The sequence below is a fragment of the Aethalodelphis obliquidens genome, unplaced genomic scaffold (assembly GCF_003676395.1).
Source record: "Aethalodelphis obliquidens isolate GAN/ISIS:26980383/991018 unplaced genomic scaffold, ASM367639v1 scaffold22, whole genome shotgun sequence".
Lineage (NCBI taxonomy): Eukaryota > Metazoa > Chordata > Mammalia > Artiodactyla > Delphinidae > Aethalodelphis > Aethalodelphis obliquidens.
In genome coordinates, this window is record NW_020837966.1 from 26491482 (window position 1) to 26516236 (window position 24755).

At 48.7% G+C, this 24755-nt stretch overlaps 1 protein-coding gene across 6 annotated transcripts in view; it reads left to right on the top strand.

The window, feature by feature from the left end:
* Nucleotides 1-24755, top strand: part of ITPR1 (inositol 1,4,5-trisphosphate receptor type 1) — a 318999-nt gene that overhangs the window by 289943 nt on the left and 4301 nt on the right. For all 6 annotated transcript variants that reach the window (XM_027121458.1, XM_027121453.1, XM_027121455.1 and 3 more), the window contains 2 exons: nt 2653-2813; nt 19550-19711. In XM_027121458.1, the coding sequence (XP_026977259.1) occupies nt 2653-2813; nt 19550-19711 (323 nt within the window). The remainder of the gene's footprint in view (nt 1-2652; nt 2814-19549; nt 19712-24755) is intronic.

A 24755-nucleotide genomic window follows, 5' to 3' on the forward strand; every position in this document is an offset into this window, starting at 1 on the left:
CACTTGGCGGTTGGTTTTAAGCAATGAAGCTTGGGCTAGCAGAAGCATCATCGTACACCATTTGAAATGTATGTGTCTCAGGGTCTCATGGTTGTTGGGCTGCCAGAGCATCTCGTGTTCCCATTCTAAGTAACCAGAATGGAGATCTTGCCTCCACCTCCAGCCTGTGGATGGCTTTACTGCACATGGTAACAGGTTTTAAGTGGAAATAGAGTCCTCTAAGAGCATACAGTGCAAATGTTCAGAGCTTGGGCTTGGGAGTCAGACCTGGTTTCTGATTAAACCTCTGCCACTTAGCTGTGTGACTATGGTATAGTCACTTCACTTCTCTGAACCTTTATTGTTCATCTGTAAAATGGGTACAATAATATGTACTTCTCTGCCTTATCTTGGGACTTAGGAGAGCTAGTTTATGAAACACGCCTAGCATAGCGCGTGCACTGTGTAGGCACTTAATGATGAGTAGTAAACTGCTACATAAGGGAGGTGCATGGGGTGCCAGAGATATCATTTTCTGTATAACTACAGGGAAATACATGTAAATGCAGATTCATCATGTAGGAATCTGGGAGCTGAGTAGTCATTTCAAGATTGTTCATAATGTAGTTACTAAATACATAAATTTCCTACTGGTGCGTCTACTCAAAGAATGATCATTTTTCCATTTAAAAACTTAAGATCTTAGATTTTTGTCCCCTTAAAACCATTTAAAACTTCTCGTTTTGACAGAATTCCAGTTACAGAAGTCATAAGAATAGTACAGAGAATTTCTATATACTCTTTCCTCCAGTTTGTCACATGTTAAAGTTTTCCTTCATTTTCTATATTCACACACACACTATTTTTCTGAACAGTTTGAGAGTGGCTGGCACAATGCCCCTTTATCCCTATTTTAATACTATATATTTCCTAAAGATAGGACCCTTCTCTTATATATATGCAATATAATTATCAAAATTGGGAAGTTAACAAGGATGTAATACTCTTACTTAATCTACAGATCCTAGTCAGAGTTCACACTTTATGCCAATAACGTCCTTTATAGCAAATGATAGTCCCAGGTCATGTGTTGAATTCAGTCCATTGACATTTTTGAAGAATATAAAAGTTATCTTGTAGAATGTCCCTTGGTTTGGGATTTTCTGATGTTTCCTCATGGTAAGATTGAGATTATGCATTTTTTTATAGGAACATCAAAGAAATGCTGTATTCTCCTCAGTGCATCACATCAGGAGGTACATGCTGCCAGTTCATCTTATAACTGGTTGTATTAACTCTGATCCCTTGGTTAAGCTGGTAATTGCCCTGTTTCTCCACTGAAGTTACTTTTCTGCTCTTTGTAATTGAGAACCATTTTATGAGGAGATACTTTGAGGCAACGTAAATATCCCATTATTTCTCAAATTAAATGTTAACGCACCAGTTTTTGCATCCAGTTTTTTCCTGAGTCTGTGATTGTGATGTTTGCCAAATGATGATCTTCTTCCTTTATTGTTTTTTCTACATTTGTTAATTGGTTTTTTACTTTAAGAAATAACTTTCTCTTTTCCCTGTGTATATTTGTACTTTTGTATTTGTAACACAATGGATTTGTGTGTTTTTAGTTAATTCGATGGGTTGTATAACCCTTTACTGTCATAATTTATTCTGATGCTCAGATTGCCCCAGATTTTGAGAGCCCCTTCAAAGCAGGCTTCTGTGTTTTTGCCACGTCACCATCATTTATTATGGACTTTCTTACTTTTTTAGCACCATGAGGTATTCTAGATGCAAGCTCACCTTGTATCTTCCCTGACCCAGCCCTGGTATCAGCCATTTCTCCAAAGAGCTCTGGTTCTGTTTAGTGGAGACTGGTATTTAGAAGCCAAGATCTGGTGACTGGGTGTGCTCATTCCTCTTGGTGTGTCACTGCTCCCAGGGCTAATTAGGGCACAAATCTAGAGGATACATGTATCCACAGAGTTCTCTATCTATTTCATAAACACATGAAAAAGGATGAGTTCACACCCATACCTCTAATTCCAATTCAACAATCAGAGTTTATTCTGTCTCTCTCCCTTTCTATCTTTGTGCTCCCTTCTTTGACAGATATCTGACTCCTAGCATCACCATATATTTATTTATTTGCTCAATCTAAGAATACACAGAAGCTGTTTTCAGAATTGCTCACCTATACCTCTGCAAAAGATAAACTTACCAGCTGTCATTTAAACTGTATGTCTAGTTCTTTTTGTCCTTCCCCTGTCTCCTCACAAACCTTTTAACGTGTCTCCCTTTTGGCATTTACCTGGGAGAAGGGACTTCGCATTCCCTGGTTGCCTATGTGCACAGACCTGTCACACCCATGCTCATTTAACCCACACACACTCCTGGAACCTAGATGGTGCCTTCCCATCCCCTGAGAAGGCAGGTAAGGCACGTGGAGACCAAACAGTGACTGGTCAGTGGCAGAGGTGGAACTCAAGCCCAAGTCCATCTGACCCACGGCCTGTGTTTTCCTGCTATGATGCAAAAGTGAATGCATTTGTAAGGCCAGCAGAGCCCAACTCTTTATAAAGACAGGAGTGAAACCACAGCCTCCTGGATGGATGGTTCTCTCGTGGGTTTTTCTGCCCCATGGCTGCTCACTCGGGGCTTTCTGTCTCTTTTTAGGCTTGGAAAGGGACAAGTTCGACAACAAGACTGTCACCTTTGAAGAGCACATCAAGGAGGAGCACAACATGTGGCACTACCTGTGCTTCATCGTCCTGGTGAAAGTCAAGGACTCCACAGAGTACACGGGGCCCGAGAGTTACGTGGCGGAAATGATCAAGGTGAGCGCAAAGAGCTCCTGGAGGCAGGTCACACTCTGGCCTGCCAGCCCGGCTTCAGCTCGGAGCATGGTACCGGGAGCCAGCGGTGAAGCTAACATCCAGCGTCTACTGATCCCTTACTATGGACCGGGCGCTAGTCTCTGGAACTTCGTGAGTCTTTGCAGGTGACCTTCAGAAGCCCCAGACAGGGGGTGGCATCTCCAGGTTAGAGGAGGAAGCACTGCAGCTCAGCGAGATTAGCACACGGCCGCCCTAACCGGGGCTGGGCTTCTAACCTAGATCTCGCTCTGTAGCCCGCCTTCCCACCTCTATGTACTTGGCCTCTCTTCCTGATGATGGATCCCTTTCTGTTTTTTTCTCCTTATATAAGACCTGGTCTCTAAGCGGTATATTTTTTAAATGATCACTCGGTGTAGTTCGGCCTGGTTGGTCCGTTTGGCCTCAGCCTAGCCTTTCTGGGAGACAATTTGCTAATCATCAGGAAGGGATCACGTGATGGAGGAATCTGAGTCCTAAATTAATCTTCTTGCTGACGGGGAGCGTGACCGCCGTGGCCGCCGTGGCCCGGGAAGGGGGAAGCTGCCGCAGGTTTGCAGAGCGCTCTTCTCAGGCAGGGCTTTGTAGAGGCACCAGGCGTGTGCTCTGGGGGTTCCGGGCCAGCTGTCCTTTCATCCCTGTGGTTCTGAGCTTCATTGAAACGTTCAGGGGCGTATGGTAAAGCAACGAGGCATGGATTGTGAAGTTCAGGGAGTCTGTGATTTACACCAGCTCCCTGAGGAGAGGGGATGGTGAGCTGGGAAGAAAGACTACATGATTCACTGATCTCCTTCCTGTTGCCAAGGACTTGAGCACGCTGCCCAGGTATAAGTTATCCTAAATGAGCCCTTCTGTGTTTTTTTATGCAGATGTGATTTTAAAGCTTTTTATGCAAAGGAACCCCAGGTGAGGGCTGATCACTGGCGGTGGACACAGGCAGGCCAGTACTCACGGGGCCCTAGTTCTTGAGCACCCAGTTCTGAGGGGCTTTCTGGGGATGCTGTACTGTCTGTACCATGGAGGCCCTTAAGTCTAATTCTGTGCTTCTCATAATTTAATGTACACATGAGTCATCTTGAGAGCTGGTTAGAATTCAGATTCTGATTCAGCAGGCACTGGCAGAACTTGAGATTCCGCATTTCCAACAAGCTTCCAGGGGATGCCAAAGCTGCCGGTTCGTGAATCATAACCGAATAGTAAGAGTCTAACAGAGAAGACAAAACAGATACTGTTTTAAGAAATTATCATCCAAACTGGTTATGTGACTGCCGAGGAGAAGTATTCCTTCTTCTATATGGACTTAGCTGTCTGTGTGGTCTGTGAGGCTCTTCCACGTCTCTTACTGTGTTGAATGAAGAAAACTACCCAAAGTGGGGAGCCAGGAAGAGAGAACTTTGGGGGTGAGGAGAAATAGATGGGGTTTCACCACAGAGATGACTTTTTAAAAGGTTTTAAAAGAGAGAAGGTACAGTACTTCCCTGGCGTTCCAGTGGTTAGGACTCCGCGCTTCCACTGCAGGGGGCCCGGGTTCGATCCCTGGTCGGGGAAGTAAGATCCCGCAAGCCACGTGGTGCAAACAAATTAAAAAAAAAAAGAGAAAGAAAGAAGCGTAGAGAGACCAGAGCGATCAGAGTAGGAGAAGGCAAGGAGACAAAATAACACACAGAAGGGTAGAGAGACGAGAGCGATCAGAGTAGGAGAAGGCAAGAGAAAAAATAACACAAAGAAGGGTAGAGAGACGAGAGCGATCAGAGTAGGAGAAGGCAAGAGAAAAAATAACACAAAGAAGGGTAGAGAGACCAGAGCGATCAGAGTAGGAGAAGGCAAGGAGACAAAATAACACAAAGAAGGGTAGAGAGACGAGAGCGATCAGAGTAGGAGAAGGCAAGAGAAAAAATAACACACAGAAGGGGGAGAAAAAGACACGAGTCCCAGAATGAGGGTGATGGATGTCCTCTTTCACAGATGAAAGGGAGGCTTAAGGTTAAGTAAGCTGCCCAGGAAGAGCTCGGAAGCTGGGACGCAAGCCCGGGTTTAATGACCCGGAACTGCACTCCATGACCCCGGCATTGGGAGGACACGGGGAGAGTGCTGGCGGCTCTGGGCCAGGTGGGAGCAGGGTCTGTCCTTAGGGAGACTGGGAATTCTGGTGGTTGTCAGGTGCAGATGTTCACAGGGGAGGTTTCCGGGGTCAGGACACATTAACTGAAATGTCTTCAGGTCCTTCCTTTTCCTCCTCGTGTCGACAGTGCCAGGTTACACCGTGTTTGATCGGCATTCATGCAGACCCAAAGGTATCTGCATTGTGTAGACCAACCTGCCTTTGCATTAAATCCTTTAACGTTGAGAAGAGGCAGCCTGTAGTTTTCGCCCTCATCACACATTCCTTCCCTCCCCTTACGTCGTTTGCCTCTCTCTGAACGTGCCCTGTCTTTAAGTCTTTCGGGGGCCAGTTTTGAAGTTTTCTGTTAATCACCTTGCTTTACGGTCACGGAAAACTCTGGTGCACTTCTGGGTTTCTGTCTCGGTCACGAAGACTTAACAGGAGCCTTGTGAGCAGTCACCTGATGAGGATTAAAAGCCGGAAGTCCCCCCCGCCGGCCACCCAGCATGCTCAGAGCCCCCTGCATTCCCTGCGCTTTCCCATCTACATCATCCTTTGTGTGAGAGCTTCTTGTCAAACAGCCTGAAAATCCGTAGCATCAAAGAATTCTTAACTCTGAATGTCCAAGTTGCTGAGGAACCAGATGTCTCGTGTGCTGGGCGAGGGCCCAGGAAGCGTTCGATCCACCAGCCGAAAGGCGATGCCATTTTGCCCACAGCGTTCCTGGCGGTGTCTCGCCCTGAAGCCACATGAATCCTCGCCGGGCAGGCTCCCTGGAGAGCCACAGCGGGCTAGGAACTGGGGGTGCCCAGCTGAGTCACTCAGTGGGGGCTGGCAGCCCGAGGGCACTCAGCCGCCACGGTGGGGCAGGCTCCTTCCCCCCGCCGGCCTGCCCCGGGCATGGGCTCACTTAGTCAGATGCCACAGAGGCAGCCCCAGATGTAGCCCCAGGCGGTGGGGCGGTCCTCAGCGTTCCTCCTCGCAAGGCGGGCCTCTGGGAGGAGAAGCTAGGAGATGTCTCGAAGAAGCCAACTCTGGGAGGCTGCAAATACTCCAGCGTCAGGAGGGAGAAGGGCAGCTGACGAGCAGTGTCAGAGATGGAAGGAAAAGCCGGCCAGGAGTCCGTGAGGCCCTTTGGCTTATCACGTCCCAGAAGAAATGACTGAGACGGGCCCTTTGGGTTCCTCGGGAAAACCGCCTCTTGCTCCGTGGCACGAGGCGGTGGGTGTTGAGTTCTTCTTCAGCTCTCCTTTAGCCCGTTCATTCAGATCCCAGAGACTCCTAAGGAACTGGGATGTCACAGTTGCCAAAAGACGACCCTGCAGAACCAAATGGAAGAGGCCCCGGGTGGCCGCTCGGAGGGTGGGGGAGCTTTGCAGACGCCCCGAAAACAACTGCTTGCAGATGGGGTGTCAGGGATGGCGACTAGGTTTTCATCTCAAAAACCAACTGCTTAGTAGACTCTGCCAGGGGCTCTGATGGGAGAAGGCTTCTTAGAAGCCCAAGCTGACTTTGAGAGGGCAGCTCCTGAGGCTGCAGTTCCCTGGAGAACTGGCCGACGGTCAGGGGGCCGGGACCTCTCTCTGGAAACGGAAACATCTGGAAAGAAGGAGCATTTGATGCTCTGCCTCACAGCCAAGAACTTAGCAACTGGATGTTCACCCACAAATTAGTTTTCATCTAAACATAACAGAGAATGGTTTCCCTCTCCTGATCATCCCGTTTCCTTTCACTGGAGATGGGACCTTTCCTGGCAAAGCCAGGCCCAGGCTGGTGCCTCCCAGGCAGTCATCACCACCTAAGAATGGGATCTGGGGGCAGAACGTGGAAGGTGTGCGTTTTGGCTCCGGCCCTTCCGAGCCCGGTAACCCCGGGCAAGTCCCTGGACTTTCCTGACCCATGTATGAATCGGGGTCAGTGTCCCCTCACGTGTCCATGGGGTGGCGGAAAGGAGAGGAACGTGTGGGCCCGGGGACAGAGGTGGTAAGCACTCAGGCACAGAGCCGTCAGCCGGGAAGCAGAGGGCTGCAGCGTGGACAGCTGGTGCGAACACCGACTCCTAGGTGCCAGGACTGCGTAAGGCGTCTCGGCTGTTGACGTGCTATTACTGAGAAAAGTCAGAACAGGCATCCTCCAGTGGAAAATTCCTGTGTCTTCCTCTCTCTTAAATTTAAAACTGTTAAGTGTCCTTAAACGTTGAAGCAGGACCAGGCTGACGTTATCACTGTCTCTCCGTTGAGTCGGTCACGGATACTTGTGACGTTTGTCTGTGCGGTTAGGGCTGTCCTCCGCTCGGGTTCACTGCCCAGGACCAGGGGTTCCGGCAACATGGGGAGCGCCCCCGGAGTGCTGTGTGTTAGATTCTATCCTGATTATACTGGGTTAGCTGGTGGGTTCGTCTCTTGGCTTTGCGCACATGATGGGAGGTGGCACTGTGTGGAGGTGACTTCGGGACGCTCAGCCTCTTCTGTGACTCTCTAAGTTACAGGACTCCCAGCGCCACCCGGTAGTGCAGAGCCGGTCTCAGATTCGTTGACTCAGGCCCCAGACAGGGCTGAACTTTCAGAGAAATGTGACTACAGAGTGACCTCACTTAGCCCTGGCAGTTCAAAGGAGGAGGAAAAAACCCTGAGTTCCCTTCTCCCCATATGAACTTGAAGTCTGGTGCTACCACATAGAGTTTTGGCGATAGCCTTGGTAATAAGTGGACTGTTTTTTTTAACCCTGGACTATAATTTCTGTACCACACGCCCTTGCTTGAATGACGTTTAGCGCTATTTGGCTTTTCTCCATTGCCAACTGAAATGAGAATCTGTGTTAGTCTATACATGATGATTTGACAGGCCATGCAGTCTGGTGTATTTAACCAGAATAAGTGGTAAATCAGTTGTGAGTATCTTTGCCTGAAGGAATTTAAATACTGCACAGTGGGCGTGTTGTAGGTAAAAGATCAAATGTATGATTCCAAGCAAAGACCCAGCAGCCCAATTTTCTATGACAGTCAAACTCAGGAGAAAAGTCAGTCCTTGAAAAGCAGACCTAAGTAATTCTTGAAAGTTAGAAACTCGAGAAGCATTAAGAGGAGAGGTTGGTAAAGAAGACCAAACAACTTAAATATTAAGGCATCTATTTTGCTAATAAAATAGAGATTTCCCTTCTGAAGCTTGGAATTCTACCTTGTCAACATAAGGTGTATTTGCAGAGGTGTGTTTTTGAGTTAATTGCCTTTAGAGACAGGGTGACCAGATGGGATACTGCTCATCCGTAGTTCACAGGGGCCGCTCCAGCCCCTCCTCTTTGCCAGGATAGTGTGTGAATTGACGAGGGAACTGAACGGTGAACTAGCGGGGGAGAACCTTCTTCCACGCCAGCCTGATCCTGGGGCACAGAGGGTGCTCCTGTGAACTCTGGGCTGTGCCGTGCTTCGCCCTGACCCGAGCAGACTGGATCATACCGTGGTAATAGGTCTCGTTTAATCAGTATGTACTGAGATAAATGCTTTGCGTGTATGATCTTGTTTGGTCCCCGTAACAGCACTGCAGGTGGCACCATCACCATCTCCCAGACGGGAACCTAAAGCCCAGGAAGGTCGAACCGCTTCTCCAGGGTCACACGGCTGAGAAGTGCTCGGGCTGAGATTCACAGCCAGGTCCGCTGATTAGCCCACCCTGGAGGGGTCCTGACGCGTGCACGTTCAGCGTGGCTCGATCTGTGCTCGCACACGTGCCTCAGTGTTGAGAACCCGCAGCCGTTGGGCTCTGGATGTGGTGGGTTTTCCTGACTAGGACTGGCTCATCTCCCGGGCCCCTCCTCTCCGCTGCGGTGCTGAATTAGCTGCCTTCAGAAGAGGCAAGGGCCGGAAAAAGGGGGGTAGGGAGAAGAGCAGGAGAGAGGATCCCCTAGGGAACGCGCACAAATAACAGGATGGGGTTAAGTCTCTGAGCTGCCGCCGGCACCGCCGGTCAGGCAGCCACCTGAGTCCGGTGCTACAGGGGTTGTTTAAAAGACTGGAGCTCAGGAATGGCAGAGAAGAGCTCTTATAAAGGGCGTACCTGCCATAGGTGTTCATTTGGACTTGCTACAATCTGATGAACTTCGTGGGCCTCACCTAAGCTTGGAACAGGGGATGATATTTCCTTTGGTGACCACATTTGGGGAGAGAGAGGGGTTGGTTAAAGGGGAAGGACGGTTCACCGGAGCCACAGCCAGACTTGGGCTCCCACACCCAGGGGACTCATGTGAATGCACAGAACTCCCTGAAAATTAAACGTCAGAGCTTCTGACCCATCCTCCCTTAGGCCTGGCGCTGACTTTTTCTCACAGGTAGAGCAGCCCGCTCTCTCCCCCTGCCTGCCCATCCCCCTACTCCCACCCCCCCACACACACACTGATCCACCGGAGATTTCCAGTTTGTTCCATCTTGTATCAGTCCACTTGACCTCCTCGGACTTCGGGTGCAGGAGGGAGGGGCGTGCACCTAGCGCTCCCCGACCTCCCCTTTCCCGAGTTCTCGCCTCACCTGTGCTTCACTGTGTACCTGGCAGGCGGGCCCTGGCTGCTGATGCTGTGACATGGAAACCCTCTGCTTCTGCACAGATGTACGGGAACGGGTTTGGGCTTTTATGCTGGAATTCCAGTGAGGATATGCTGGGGCGGGGGGGGGGGCGGTGGTTGATAAGATCCCGAGCTGTGTCTTCTGCTTTCCTGCCTAAGCCGGGAGGCCACGGAGTTGCTTAAGATGCCCGCTGGGCTCCGCCAGCCCTCAGCGGTGGGTGGGTAGGGATACAGGCTGTGCCGCCCTCTCACCCGGCCCAGAAAGCTTTCTGAAGCTCGCTGACACCGCGGCAGAGTTCAGGCACGTCGGAGTGAGGGAGAAGTGGAGAGGGATTTGGCACTCGCCCCTTGGCGGCTGGAAACAGCGCGTCAGCATCACTGGACGTGCCACCCAGCCGGCCAGGCGCGCTCTCGCCCCACCCTCTGCACTTGAGCCGGGGTTCGTGTCCATGGCAGCTGCAGAGCTTCGGGTTCCCCACCCAGGCTCACACCACGTCCCGCCCTCCAGTCTGGAGGTACGAAGCCGCCCCTGCCCGGCCGCGCTCCGTGGGCGGCTTCCTCCTGTCCGGAAGCGCTGGGCATGGGAGCCGGGCCTGCAGGGCCCTCCCGGCCCTCTCTTCCGAGCTTCCCACGCCTGCCCTTCGCCAAGGTGTGCGAGGGCACTGTGTGCAGCAGCGAGGGGAGCAGAGCCGTGAACTTACTGCTCGCACAGGGCCCCGGCACTCGGGTCCGCCCGAGCGTGGGGTCCGTGAGCCTGGGCGCAGTCTGAGCGTGGCTGCCGGCGTGTTCACCGCCTCTGCTAGGGTCTCCCCTTGGCTCACCAGCCCCAGGGTGTGTGTAGGGGTTGACGTGTTTGTACACGTATGTAAAATATTTGTTTACACGCACATTTCTCCCAATTCAGCAGATTTTTTAAGCTCCCAAAATGCACTTTCCTCCCTTCCACACCTTGAGCCCGCCTCCTGCCCCTCCCCCGCCGCAGACCCCACTGGGCCACCCGCCCTGCCCCTTCGGTCCCCAACTCCATAGCCACGCCGGTAACTCCCTGGCCTGCACTCCTTCATTTCCTCTCTGCTCTGAACACGGGCTGCGTCTGACAGAGCCGGGCGGTAGTGCGCGATGCCACTGAGAGGTGTGTGACCCCCTGGCTTTTATGAGAATGTTCTGAATTCGTCTTTATCGAGTACATATATTCAGGATTCTTTAAAATGTATCTCTTCAGAATGAGGCCTACTAGTGTGTGTCTAGGGAATGTGAGAATGAGGAAAAGATGCGAGCATTTAGGTACAGCTGTTTGTATTTAAAGGTTATGACGTGGACAAGGTCTCAGTTTCTCCTTTCACAAACGCACTTTTTTACAGGGCCCCCGTGTTACCACCTGTAAAGTGAGAAAGTTGAACCAGAGGGTCTCTTAGGCCACCTTTAGCTCTACAGTTCCACGAAGCAACTTTCAAACGACTACCGAGGGTCTGTGTCAGGAGTGGATGCAGGGAGGTATCAGGACGGAGAGAGGAGACCCATGTGAACGAGCTAGTGAGTGTGTGGGTCAGAGTGCAAGGGGCAGGTTGGTAAAATGGGGCGGTTGGAAAGGACTGAGGAATCTGGAGAATTGTACTTTCTCCCAGAAGAGTTGAGGCTGTGGGCACCTTGCCTTCCAAACCCCTCTCAGGTCAGGATGGCGCTGGTGGCGCGCCCTTGAATTCTCACTGAAGTCGTACGGATGGTGACGAAGATGACACCCTCCCATCACCGGTTTCTCAGGGTGTCTAGGCAGGGCTGGCCTTCAGTAAAACCATTTCAATCAGGAGGAGATTTCCAGCGCAGCAGCCAGAGGCCGACACGCTATCTCGCGGGGCCCTGCTGCAGGTGAGGCAGCGAGCGGGGTGGCACGTGGGTGTGCGTGATTGTAGGTCCAAAGACAAACACTAGGTCTTTTTCCCCAAAACAACAGCAAAGAACTTTGGAAAGCCTTTTAAGTAGGCTAAAAACCAACCAAAAAAACCATCATTGTATAAAGAGATCAAAGTTTAAAACTCGTGGAATGCAAAAAAGAATAGAGGCCAACCAAGAAACACTGTTAAAATCCCATACGTAACCACAAGGAACATTCTGGTAGATTGCTTAGGTGCAGGGGACGTGGCCTGAGCAGAACATCCTGAGCCAGCCTGGGAGAAGCCGAGTTCGCCTGAGGGCTCTTCATCAGGAATCTCCGCCCCGCCCGCCCTGCCCTGTTCCAGCACAGGCCATCCCCCACCTTTCTCCCCTCCTCTGTGACCTCAGGCTTCTTCCTCCCGCCACCCCAGGGGCCCAGGACCCAGCTGCACCTCTCCAAGTAGGGAGCGCTGCTTTCTCGTGGCCCCCGTGAGAGCCCGGCATCACTTCACCTGAGGGCCCAGAGTGACATGAGGCAGTGACTCTGCAGCTGACTCTGCCTAGGGATTTCATCAGAAATGGGTGCGGTTCTCTCCCTGGCGGGGGCCGTCTCTGTTACACAGTAACGTCCAAGGACAGCTATTAACTGAGTCTGGAAGGGTGAGTGGTCATTCCATCCCAGCTGAAGATTATATAATGGGGCCTGTCTGGGTGATGTCGTCCGAGACAAGAGCAGCAGACCACGCCGACGGCTGCGCTTGCGAGCAGCGTGGGCACCGTTCCCATGGCTCCATCGGCAAAAAGGAAACCTATGCCTCTAAAACCGAAACCCTCCCCCTGGGAGGGGGAGAACTAACTTGTGCACAGCGCTTTCCAGTTGACGGGACACGTTCTCACAGCCATTGGATCCACACATTAACCCTGTGAAGTAGCCAGTAATCTCTCAAAAAAAAAAAAAAAAAAAAAAAAAGAGGGAGCAGAGACCCAGGCTGGTTGGCTGACTCACCCCAGCTCATGTCCTGTGAACACTCTGGACTGTCAGGGCTTCAGCTCCGGATCCTAGGACGCAGCTCTTCCCACTGACATGCTGACGGCGTGGGCTTGCTACGGAAACAAACCTGTGAGAGACAGGGACCTGGACCCTTGAATTTCACTTCAGGCTGGCCAACAAATTCCAGATGTGGGATCCATTTTTTTCAATAGGTTTTATTTTGTACAGGAAACACTGAGCAGAAAGGACTGAGTTCCGTATGCCCCCTTCTCCCCACCTCACCCGCCAGTTCCCGTTATTAGCTTCTGTATTACGGTGGTGTAGCTACTACAATTGATAAACTAATCTAGATACGTCATTATTAACCAAAGACAGTAGTTTACGTTAGGATTCACTCTTCGCGTTGTACGTTCTGTACCTTTTGACAAATGTATGATGACGTGGATCCGCTATTACAGCAGCAAACAGAATAGGTTCACTGTCCTCCAAGTCCTCTGTGCTCTACCTGTCCATCCCTCTAGCCTCCAACCCTCAATCTTCTTACCTTTGGAATCTATTTTTTCAATTTAGTTTTTTTTAAATATATAATAGATACTATAATGACAATTTTGGAGTCAGTGAGCATACTTAGAGTTACTATCACTGTTTTTTCACCCAAAGCAATGGATTCTGGGTTTTGTTTGTTTGTTTTCCATGATCTTAGAAAAATGAGCTCTAAACATTATTTTCTTCCTCTTCAATGCAAATAGTCACCCTAACTCACAAGAGGGGCAAATATTTAAAGTTTATTGAGTGTAATATATTCCTGCTTTAGAAAAGTTAAGGATTATCTTCAATCCTCCCCTTCCGCTCTCTTCCAGCCATTTTCTGGGGGTTTGGATACATGGGGAGGTTTGGATACATGGGGCAGCCAAGGATCTGTCTCCAGGCCTGCCCCTCAGTCACTCCTGTCACCTAAGGATCGCCAGGCACTCTGGGAAAATCCTGTTTGTCGTCTTGCTTGGTAAGATAAGTGGAAACGCATTTGACACTTGAGTTGAAAGGACAGTCTTTGCCTTCCTGAGTCTTCCCCAAGGGGATTCTATGGCTTACAGGTCCATCTTCCCAGGACCCATCTTCTCGACCATGACCCCTTCTTTGACCCTCATGCCCCCACCAAAAAAAAAAAAAAAAAAAAAAAAAATGCATTTCTCTAGTCTGACTGTAAAAGAATAAGGGATTCAACAATAAACGTTGCGTTGTTTACATGGTAAACAAAACTCTACCTCAGTGGACTTTCTCTGAGGTGACTGATGATCTCAGTTGTCTTTCTTAGAACAGCCTCTTCAGTTGAACCTGGGAAGAAGAAAAAAAAAAAAAAAACGCTTCTCAGAATGATGAGCATTTGCATCATACAATCCAACTTCCTCTCCTCTCTCTCTGTGTTTTCTCTCTCTCACACACACACAGCCTCCCTCTTTCCAGTCAAGAACATTTCAAGAGGTCAGTGCCGCCCCCGTGTCTAAAACTTCAGTGTTTGCCTTTGCAGGGACTTTTCCAACTTTACCTAGAAAAGAACTAACCAGAACCTTAGCACTTGTGGTCAGCCTGCTTCCGGCTGTGGCTTGAGTCGGTTTGTCTGCTCTGACGAGGAAGTGCTTGCTGTGACGGGAACTGCACTGGCTGGATTGTAGGAGGACCAGGGCAGACAGTGCCTAATGACATTGGTATGCGAGGTACCAGCAGCAAGGAAAGCAAGGGAAGCACACAGGGGCCCTCAGACCCAGAGCGACAGATGCGGCTGAGAGACGTGCAGTGAACCCACGAGCCTCCCCAGACCCACCCTCCTGAACACACGCACGCACACGCACACACATACACACACACACACACAGAGCCCAAGATGAATTCACGTATAAACAAAAGTGCCTTCGTTGATGACTTTCTTAAAAAGGCAAGAGAAGCCAGGATACTGAGATATGTTTTTGATCTGGAATGGACATAAAGGCAGGATTTTGCAAACATTTATGGACCTTAAGCCCCTGGCTGGCCGGGGAACCACGGGCGGAGGCTTCCCTGGAGTCACTGAGCACTCAGCATTTGCTGTGGAAGTCTGAGCTAAAGAGAAAGTGACTGGACTCAGGTGTTCTCTCTCCGCTCCAAGGCCAGGACTGGGATAGTCTAACTATCTTCCTGTAAAGGTTTCGATCTCTGTGCAGAGGGTCCTGCTGGTGAGCAGCCTCCACGCCGCGTCGGGGCTTATGCCACAGTGCAGGGTGCAAAGCCGAATGGAAACAGAACAGTGTGGCCAGAATTGTTCATTAATTTTAACTACTAGATGCTCCCTGGTAATTTGAGATTAGACTTAACAGCCCAGGATGATTTTTTGTTTTGTTTTGTTTTGGTTTTTTTGGCGGTACGCGGGCCTCTCACTGTTGTGGCCTCTCCCGTTGCGGACGCGCAGGCTCAGCGGCCATGGCTCACGGGCCCAGCCGCTCCGCGGCATGCGGGATCCTCCCGGACCGGGGCACAAACCCGTATCCCCTGCATCGGCAGGCGGACTCTCAACCACTGCGCCACCAGGGAAGCCCCCAGGATGATTATTTAATTAAAATACTGGCACCACCTAGGACCGCAAATTTGGGTACGTACCTATGTCGGGGCAGAAGAGCCACCGGTACACACCATCGAGAGCACTTGGATACCTTGTTTCCTGTGGTTTAAGGCTTGGACGGGGCCCCAGCTCTGCTTTGCATTGTTATTGGAGGAGGGCAGTGAGGGAGAACCTTTAAGGTGGTAATTGGTAAACATCTTGACCAGGAAATCCTGTTCCTCCCTTTGTACTGAAGGACTCTCATGAAATGGAGAACGAAGGTGTATCGCCAGGATTGGGGCACGTGGTACAGAGTGGCCTGTGAAAAGTATGACATTTCTTTAAAATCTTGGGGTTTCATGTTCTCCAGGGCATATTTTGAGTTTAATATAAAAATATTTTGGATCGTTCACCACTGACTGAAATGGACATTCTAAGAAGATGCATTATTTCTGTCTATGGCTTTGTGTACCCCTTGGGCAGGGCCTTCATGCCCCAGGATTACAGGTGGCAGCCCACTTACAGAAGTACAGATAAAGCGAAAACGAACAGCATCTGATGCATCTCCTGGCCACTGCATGAGGAGCAAAGATGCCAGTAGCAGCCACTTTAAGGCCGGTGGGCCCCATTCGATGGCCTAGCGGATACTCACTGGGCACTCAGGACTTGGAGGTAGGGCTGCAGGGGGGTCCACGAAAGCGAAGAGCCATGCCCTGAGCCCTGCACTACACCTTCCTTGTACTGCATTCCACCCCTTGGGGGCAGGGACCTTGTCTTCCTCATCTCTAGACCCTCAGCACTCAGCCCTGTGCCAGGCACAGAAATTAGAAGTATTCAGTAAACGGTTGTTGGATGAGGTCTGTGCGTTTTGCATTTGTCAGAGACCTTTCTGAAATCACTGCCTGGGAGTCCAGAGATCAAATCACATACACCATGCAAGGGGGTGGGAATCTGCCGTGGAAAAATTCTTTTTCATCTATAGTCATGTGGTCGCTTGCTGTTAGAATAAGGAAAAGAAACTGTTCCTTAAACTTAAGGAACTTAAGCTACGTACAGAATCTTGCATCGATTTTCTGTCTTCTTTTTTGAAGACCTGTTTAATGTGGACTCTGTTTGGAAATCTGTGTTTTCTATTTTTATGGAGGGTTTGCTAAGCAAATGAACATGAAAATTTGAGAGCCAGGTCTGAGACGAATTCTCTACCCATTTTAGGCAGTTGTACATTCCTCTGCATGTCGGCAGTCGGTGGGCTGCAGGTGAGCTCTCACTCCTTCTCGTACACGGCCCCTCTCTCTGCCAGCGCCTCGTCAGGCAGGGGCTCCAGGTCACTTCCTCCCCTTCCCCGCCACCCATGTGTCCAGGCCTCTTCCTGTCACCGCCGTCCCTCTCCCTCCCCAGCCCAGCTGGCATGGCTCTCCCGTGCTCCACAGTCTGGGCTGCTGCCCCGCCTGTCTGCCCTCCGCCCCAACTGCGGCCCCACTGGTTTCAGGGCTGTGCCAGCCCCCCCTCTGCTGAGAAGGCCCTCACGCTGGCCCCGCGTCTGGCCAAGTGATAACCTTCCTTCAGGCCCTCCACAAAGAGGATTCCAGCCACGCAAAACCACTGTAGTCAGTCCTTATGTTGACCCTTCTCTTCCTGCCGCTCATTTGACACGGCCTCGCTGCTTTGTTTCTTCTTTTTTTAACTGAAATGTCCACTCTCCTTAACTAAAGTCAAGCACTCTGATGGCAGGAACCCTACCTCATACTTAGGTCTCAAAGCCATGTCCACTTTAAAGAGGTCCAGGAGGCCGTGACCAAGTGCAGGGGGCTCACTGCTGTTTCCTCAGAACCAAGCATGTAAGGTAAGGGCCCCTTAAGTATTCGTTGAATATGCTGTATTTTTTTAAATGTTTTCTTCCGAGAGTGCTTATTGTACTTCTGACTTGAATCTAGAGAGCTATCAAATGTTTCCCCCCAAATATACTCAGTAATAGGAGTTTACACTTTGTAAACACCAGATCAGCCGCGGGATCTCCTTTGAAACGTAGGGATTGTTTCCTCCCTCCCGGGGCCACGTGCTGCGTTACCATGCAGGGTAGGCCTTAGCGGTCTCTGAACTCCCTGCTACGTCACATTCTGTCGTAGCCCCACTGGTGGTGTGTCCACGTGCTCCTGAGTCTGACGGTTTAAGTGGGACTTTGGATCTTTCCTCTTCACCTCGCTCTCCTCAGGGGTCAGCGTGCAGATATTTGCAGCCGTCCCCGTGGGTATCCGGTCTCGGGTACACGGCCGGCCTTGCTGCAGCTGTGCCCGTGGCCCATCAGCCTGGCCACCCATCTCTCCCTCTGTCACGGGGCCCACGCTGCCTAGTGAGAGTGAGTAACCGCCAGCCACCTGTCCCCTCCGTGTGCCCCGAGCAGTCAGGGGCTTCTTCCCTGAGGGTGGGAAGGTGGGATGACGTGTGAAGGACTAACATGGGGCAGTGGTATGATCAGTGACAGGTGACCTCAGCTGCCTTTCAGTGTCGCCACTGTGCTTAAATGTTTTCAGATGTCTGCTCTCTCCTCTTCGCTGTAGACGCACAGCAGAAAACTGATGAGACGTGGCAACGCTCCAGGGTTTTAGGCTGGTCGTCTTTGAAATGGGGTGTTTTGTCAAACATCCTTTTGCCCACTGCTCTGTCTGCGGTGGGAGGCTGATGAGAACGAGTATAGGCTAACATCGGGGCACATGGGAAGGGAGTGTTGATCACAGGGTGTGTGGCACAGCAAGGTAAACAGCATCACTTCCCTCCTCCAGCAGTCATTCTAAGCAATGGAGGTTTACCATTTAAGCATTAGTTAGCAGGGCCCGCCTAGGAGACAGTGGCTTTATCACTCCTTGCTTCCACAGATATTTATCAAGGGTCTGCTGTGTTCCAGTCACTGTACTAAGGTGTTTCCTGCTCTCAGGATGCTGGCAGGCTAGTGAGTCCCGACTAGACTCCCCACACGTCTTAAGCAAATGCTCTCTAGTAGATGGGACACCTCGTGCCACCGTGGTATGCCTTCTTTGTAGTATTTTCAACTAGTTCTTGTTTGGCTTCTATATTGCTAGATTGCATTAGGTCAAGACACGGTTTAGTTATGTTGCTTTTTAAAATTTAGACGTCTTGTGGTATTTTGTTCTTGATTTTGAGTATGTTGATGCCTTTTATTGTATATGACAGCGGTTGGCCAACTCCACCAGCATTTGTAAATAAAGTTTTATCGGAACACAGCTACCCCCGTTCATTTGTGTATACTCTACACAAATGGGTGTTTGGGGGCTACATAGCAGATTTGCTGTGACAGAGACCATATGGTCCAGAAAGCCAAAGGTATTTACTATCAGAAAATGTTTACTATGCAGAAAAATTCTGCTGATCTCTGGTGTACACAGAGCAACAACAGCAAATTCTGTGTGTGTGTGTGTTGGTGGGGTGGGCGTGATTTGTGTTAGGATGTTTATTAGAATTCATCCCGACAGGATCCGAATGGCCCAGGTGAGATGTGACGCCAGCTGGGTGTGGAATGAGTCAGTGTGCCTCCCCTTACCTCCGGCTGATGAAGCTTTTCTTACAGTTCATTCCTGCCTCTCTGTACAGAACTCACCCAGGAGGTGTACTTTTTATGAGAAAAGCATATGTGGGCAGGAAGAAGTGAGGTGGGAGGAGGCGGCTTGTCCATCCTGTTAACCAGCGGTGAGAAATGCTGTTTACAGGTGTGAGCTACAGGCATCAAAACGAAGGGAGGAGACAGACAGGGAAGGAGACTGAATGGGTCTTTCTTATACCAACTGACAGCACCCACCAGCCATTTCAGGCCCGAAGGAAAAGGAAACACGAGTCGAGAGGTGGTGTCCATAAGTTCACAAAGAGGGAAACTGAACCCGCTCCCCATTTTCAGCCTCTTAACAACCCTCTACCAAGCAAACACACCCATACACGTATCTGGTCGATCCCAGAACACTCGGGATCTTAAAATTCATGTACTTGTAGAGTGTTTGCAGATGATTTTCCAAGTATAACGCTTTAAAAAATATACAGCACGGTATGAGGTACGTAGAGTCGTCAAAGCCGCAGACTGCAAACAGGAGGCAGTTGCCAAGGGGTGGGAGAGTTACTGTTCAGCGGGGATGGAGCTGAAGTTGGGGAAGATGAATCCCCGAGATGGACGGTGGTGATGGCTCACAGCAATGTGGATGCACTTAATGCCCCTGAACTGTACACTTAAATGATTAAAATGGTAAATTTTATTACATATATTTTAACACAGTTTTAAAACTCCAATCTCATTAGCTGTGTCATTTGCAAAGATCACAGATGGAGTGGCAGTAGTCGTATTTGGAGATTAGGAATCTTGTTTGGAAACCCACTTTTCCTCATATGTTAAAGTGATTTCTTCTAGGAATTAAGAGAGTTTAATTATATTCAACTAAAAAGATATTTACTGAACGGTTTAAAAAAACACAGCACAGTACATTAGTTCTGCAGCAATCAGGAAGAGCCTGGTGAAAGACGGCACAAAGAAAAGATGGTGTGATAAGACTGCCTTTGTCGTCTCTCCTCTTCAAAGTGACTCCCTCTTTTTTTCATGTGGATTCCAGGAAAGAAACCTTGACTGGTTCCCAAGGATGAGAGCCATGTCCCTGGTCAGCAGCGATTCGGAAGGAGAACAGAATGAGCTGAGGAGCCTGCAGGAGAAGCTGGAGTCCACCATGAAGCTGGTCACTAATCTTTCTGGGCAGCTGTCAGAATTAAAGGACCAGGTAAAAGAAACCCCACCTGCCTACACACACCCACTACCATACACACCAGGTGTGGTGAGAAAATCAGTAGTGCTCATGTTAAAATGCTGAAGTTTATCACCTGGATAGACAAGGAAACGGGCAACAGAGGACAAACTCATTTAGTCCATCAGTTTCCCCTCCACTCCCCCTTCACTGCCCTTTGACAGGATAAGCCCATGACGCTACTCTCAGTGCCGCTCAGGACGAGGTTTTCATATGAAAAACAAAACCAGAAAATGAGAAAATGCAAACTACTTCAATGAAGTGCTGTACAGAAAAACACAATGTGCAAAGCTGTACTCCTGACTCTTCTTCACTGACAAAAGATTAAAGGCTGTTTCTGGTTTTGCTTTTCAGCCCTCAGATCTATCGACCCCTGGCCCCAGATACTGAAATCCAGCATCCTGGGATAAACCACAGTCAAGGAAGAGCCCCTTTTGGTTCATTCACTGGCCAAATCCTTATTGAGGGGCTCCCATAGTCCAGGCGGCGTGGCGGGTGCTGGGGGTGAACAGTGACCGCTCTGCCGGCCGCGTCCCTGCACTCACCCAGCTCAGCCGTCTACAGATGCGCTGCCCCATCCTGCTCCCTGTCCGTAAGATAAATGCTTTGCCCCTGTAACTAAGCTGGGCGAAGGGGGCAAGTCTGCAGCAAACCCTGTATATTCCAGAGCCCCCCTGCCCCGCCCTTGACCCCCTTCAAATGAGCACTCAGTTACCAGGTGGTGACCTCCTGCTGGGAGGACCTGTGCTCTGCCCGTAGCTGACCGGGATAATCCTGCACAAACGCGGCAACAGTTCAGCCTCCCGCACGGGGTGCTGAAAGCTTTTAATCAATTCCGTAGACAAGATTATAAATTTTGCACAGCGGTAGTTATCAGGCAGGGCTGGCCTGGAGGTAAGTTGTAAGGTCTACCCGCAGGTGATTTGTTCCTCTTAGGTACATAATAGCTAGTGAAGGCCCTGGCTGGCGTCAGCTCTTCCTGGAGGTAGTTTACGTGGCACTTTAACAAGCCCACTTTGAATTGTATTTCTGTTCCAACTAAATTATTCCAAACTGAGCCCCAAGGTACCATTTGGCCTCAAGTTCTTTTCTTTCACATGTATTAAGATACAAATAAGAAGACTAATGGGAACAGAAGACCTTATTTATGAAGGCTGTCTACAGCACTGAGCTTGGTAGCCACCTAAAATGAGTAATAACCTAAATAAGTAAAACTAATGAAGATCTAACTAGATTACTTTGCTTATTATTTTATTAACTTTTTACCCCCGCTGTGAAACACTTGACAAATGTTCCACAGGACTACACTGATTCATGAGCACACTGTCTGCTACAGCTGCTTCTGTTTCCCCCCTGAAGAGCGAGGCGAGCTCCGTAAGGCATGTAGCAATGCTCAAGTTCCCTTCCTCTCCCTTTGAGAGAGCTGTGGCTACGAGAATCTCCATTAAATCAGATGTTTTAAATTAGATGCCAAAAAATCTTACAAAAATTGATCTCATGCAGACCTAAATAAAGGCAGTACTTAGCGCTCTATAAAGTGCCGTTTGTAAACATGTCTGAAGCAGACTATTATTGGGTATTCTGGGGTAGTAAATGCCGCTCGAGCCCTTCTCTGTAGGCCGGGCCTGTCCTTTCAATGCTTAGGATCCTGTGTGTTGAATCGCTCCCTGAGGGTGGTTCTGAAGTTGCTTCAGTGATGCACACTGTGCAAACCAGTGAACCCGGTCTAAGGAGCGAACTGAAGCTGAGGAATTTGCACAGAGAATCGTAGGTATAGGAGGTAGCCAAGACCACAGATGGCACTGCACCCAATTCCCTCATTTTATTTCGTGAGGACATTCAGGTTCACGGCAGGCTCTTAGGAAATTTATCCAACTTTACCTGAAAATGTCAGGCTGGAACTCCTGGTCCTGCAGTCTGGGTTTGATTTTGTGTGCGTGTGTTGTGTTTTTATTTTCCCTTGTTTTGTTTTGTCACTGTACCCTGTTTGCCTTTCATGGTTGACTGTTTAAATTCTCATTCATTTTTTTAAGAACGTTAAAGAGTTTCAGAAGTCGCATCACGCACTTAAACGTTAAGGAGTGATACAGTCATTGCCATGTTACACCACTGATCAGAGACTTGGCATTAGAATCGTTTCTCTGAAGCCAAAATTTTGGCTTGAACAAACTATGTAAACTTGATTACATATGGACTAAGGTTCATTAAGTGACATCAAAACCAGTGTGGTTTAAACTGCTTGGTTTCAGCTCTGTTTACATTTTGGTTTTAAAGTTAACGGTTAGAACCACCCTTCAGAAAACCTTTCCCCTATGAATGAATTTGAAATTGGACCATTTTTTCTTGTAAGATGTTATAGGCTAAGGAGAAATTGGAGGAAACCAGTACTATATTCTCCAGTGCCTTTACCAGCATTGATCTGCTTAGGTTTTAAGGTGACCAGAATCACAGGAAAAACTCAGCATTGTTGCCTTTGCTGGGGAAAATTTGCTTTTTTCAGAAGGAATTAGTCAACATTTTCTTTTGATTTTGTAACAAAACTGTAAAGCATTTGTTTGACAATCAACTTGTTGAAAAGATTTGAATTTTATTAAATTTGGTGTGTACCAGTCCTAAAGATTTCTTAAATTGTTCTGCATAAAAAGCCATGCAGACAGGTCAGAGAACTGCTGGTTCTTAAATGGTCATTGTGAGAATTCCTGCCCTCCAAAGGGAAAAAAATTCTGAATTAAAAAATAAAAACTCCATGAATGATTAATGAACAAGAAACTCTGTGACAGATATTTTTTAAAACAGCTATGAAAGAATACCATTCACTGGTAAAAGTGCTGGAAAATACAAAAATTGCTTCATCACTTAGATATTTTTGCAGATCTAATGGTCCAAAAACCAGCATAATGGAGCAAAGACAGCTGAATGTCTTGGGATTTAATCTTAACTGTTATTGACCTCGTTGGTTGTTGTTTTCTTAAAATACCAGTTTGAGGAGAAAAAGTTCTTATCAAGGATATTAGTAAAATCCTGGTTAGTGGTTTTTCTATTACTGCCAAGAACAGTTAATTAAAATTGCTGTTCTAAGTGTTACTTAATGATGCTTCTCATCTTGAAGTTTCCCCTCCCAAGAGATTCTGAATACTAAATGTGATTCTCTTACATTCTTATTCCAAGGCGGAGAACTAATGTAAGAACTTAAATTTTTTTTGCATGTTTTCTTTATATTGAGAGAAGGGTTCACTTTCTTGAAAATGTGACTGGCTTCCTATAGGACAGTGACCCTTATTTGTAGTTGGTAGGAAAAGAAGTAGTGCTTGAAATTCATGTCATATTAGCATGCGATAGTGTTTGGCATTTTGTTTGTTTTTTGTTTTGTTTTGTTTTGTTTTTTGCGGTACGCGGGCCTCTCACTGTTGTGGCCTCTCCCGTTGCGGAGCAACAGGCTCTGGACGCGCAGGCTCAGCGGCCATGGCTCACGGGCCCAGCCGCTCCGCGGCATGTGGGATCCTCCCGGACCGGGGCACGAACCCGTGTCCCCTGCATCGGCAGGCGGACTCTCAACTACTGCGCCACCAGGGAAGCCCATGTTTGGCATTTTTCACGCAAGAGGGTTATCATCTTGTTAACAGTAACTGCGTAAGGAAGGAAGGAAGAACAAAAGAATAGAATAATTCCCCACAGTTGGAAGAATGGAATATTAAGCCTTACTTGAATGTCTGTGGTCCTTACACTGTGTCGGAACCACAAAAGAGAGGCCTTTGGTAACACCTGCCATCTAGGATGCTGTAACCGATCCAGAAAGAAGCAGACCTCTAATGTTAGGATACAGTAGGAGAAGTTCCACGGCCCGAGGAATGAAGTGAGTTTCATTTGTGAACAAAGGAGCACAGAGAAGTAGGCAGGCAGTCCCGTGAGAGGCCTTAGAGGGTCGGAGGAGTTTAGCGTCTACAGTCCTACGAGCAGGTGACTTCTGAGCTAGCTGAAAAATGCAGCAGGGGGCATCCCAGGAAAGGAATCAGCATGAGCAAAGGCATGAAAACGCATGGCATGCTCGAGGAATGGCACTGTCCTCTGGGTCATTTGTTCTTCGAACCATCATTTATGAAACCTATTTGCCAGGTGCAGCCCTAGGTACTGGGGTTACAAAGGTGAATAGAACCAATTCTCCTTCTTCAAGGAACTAACAGCCTAGAGTGGGAGACAAACAAGTAACAAATAAATTATAATTCAACATGGTAAGTACGTAACAGAGGTTTGAACAGATTGCTCTGGGAGTGGAGAAAAGGGAGCACTTCATTCAGCCTGACCACAGGGAGAGGATTCGAGTCAATGCCTCGGAAACTCTCTCAGAGGTGGGAATGCAGGAGCTTGGTTTCAAAGCTTGAGCGTTTGCCAGATGAACTGGAGAGGAACAGCACACGAAGGATCAGGAGTGTGGATATCTGTATATTTATACTAAACCAATATAACTGCATTCAAGAGATGCTGCAGTTTTATTTCTGAATATCTTAGGCTCCTCGTTAGGAGCGTGGCTGATTTCATAGGACTGTGAAGCACAATTCTGATGACTGGAGTTTCTGGGCTGTTTAGAATCTGAGTAGCCACGACCTCACTGTGACAGGAAAGCAGGTTGCGGCTTTCATGTGCTGTCGATGAACCGTCCCTGCTATGCCAGCCCTCAGTCGTTTGGAGGCCGATAGTGGTGGAGTAAATTTTGCCCATTTGCACTCAACGCTCCGTATTTTCATGGAAGATCTTTTAGATGTTTGGCTACATCTGACTTGTAAAGCTACCATATCGTTTGCTTCTTGTTTAGACTGAGTCAAAAGAAGGAATGCTGAAATTCAAGTTAGTCTGTATATAGATTATGAAGAAGGATATTGCTTCAAATATTCATTCTTAGCTAAATGTAGATTTTGAGGATTTTAAATGTATCTACTACAAATGGGACATTTCACACTAATCAAAGTAGCTTTTTCTGTATTAGAATTTTGACTGAAGTTACCACCTTAGACATGAATCTGAT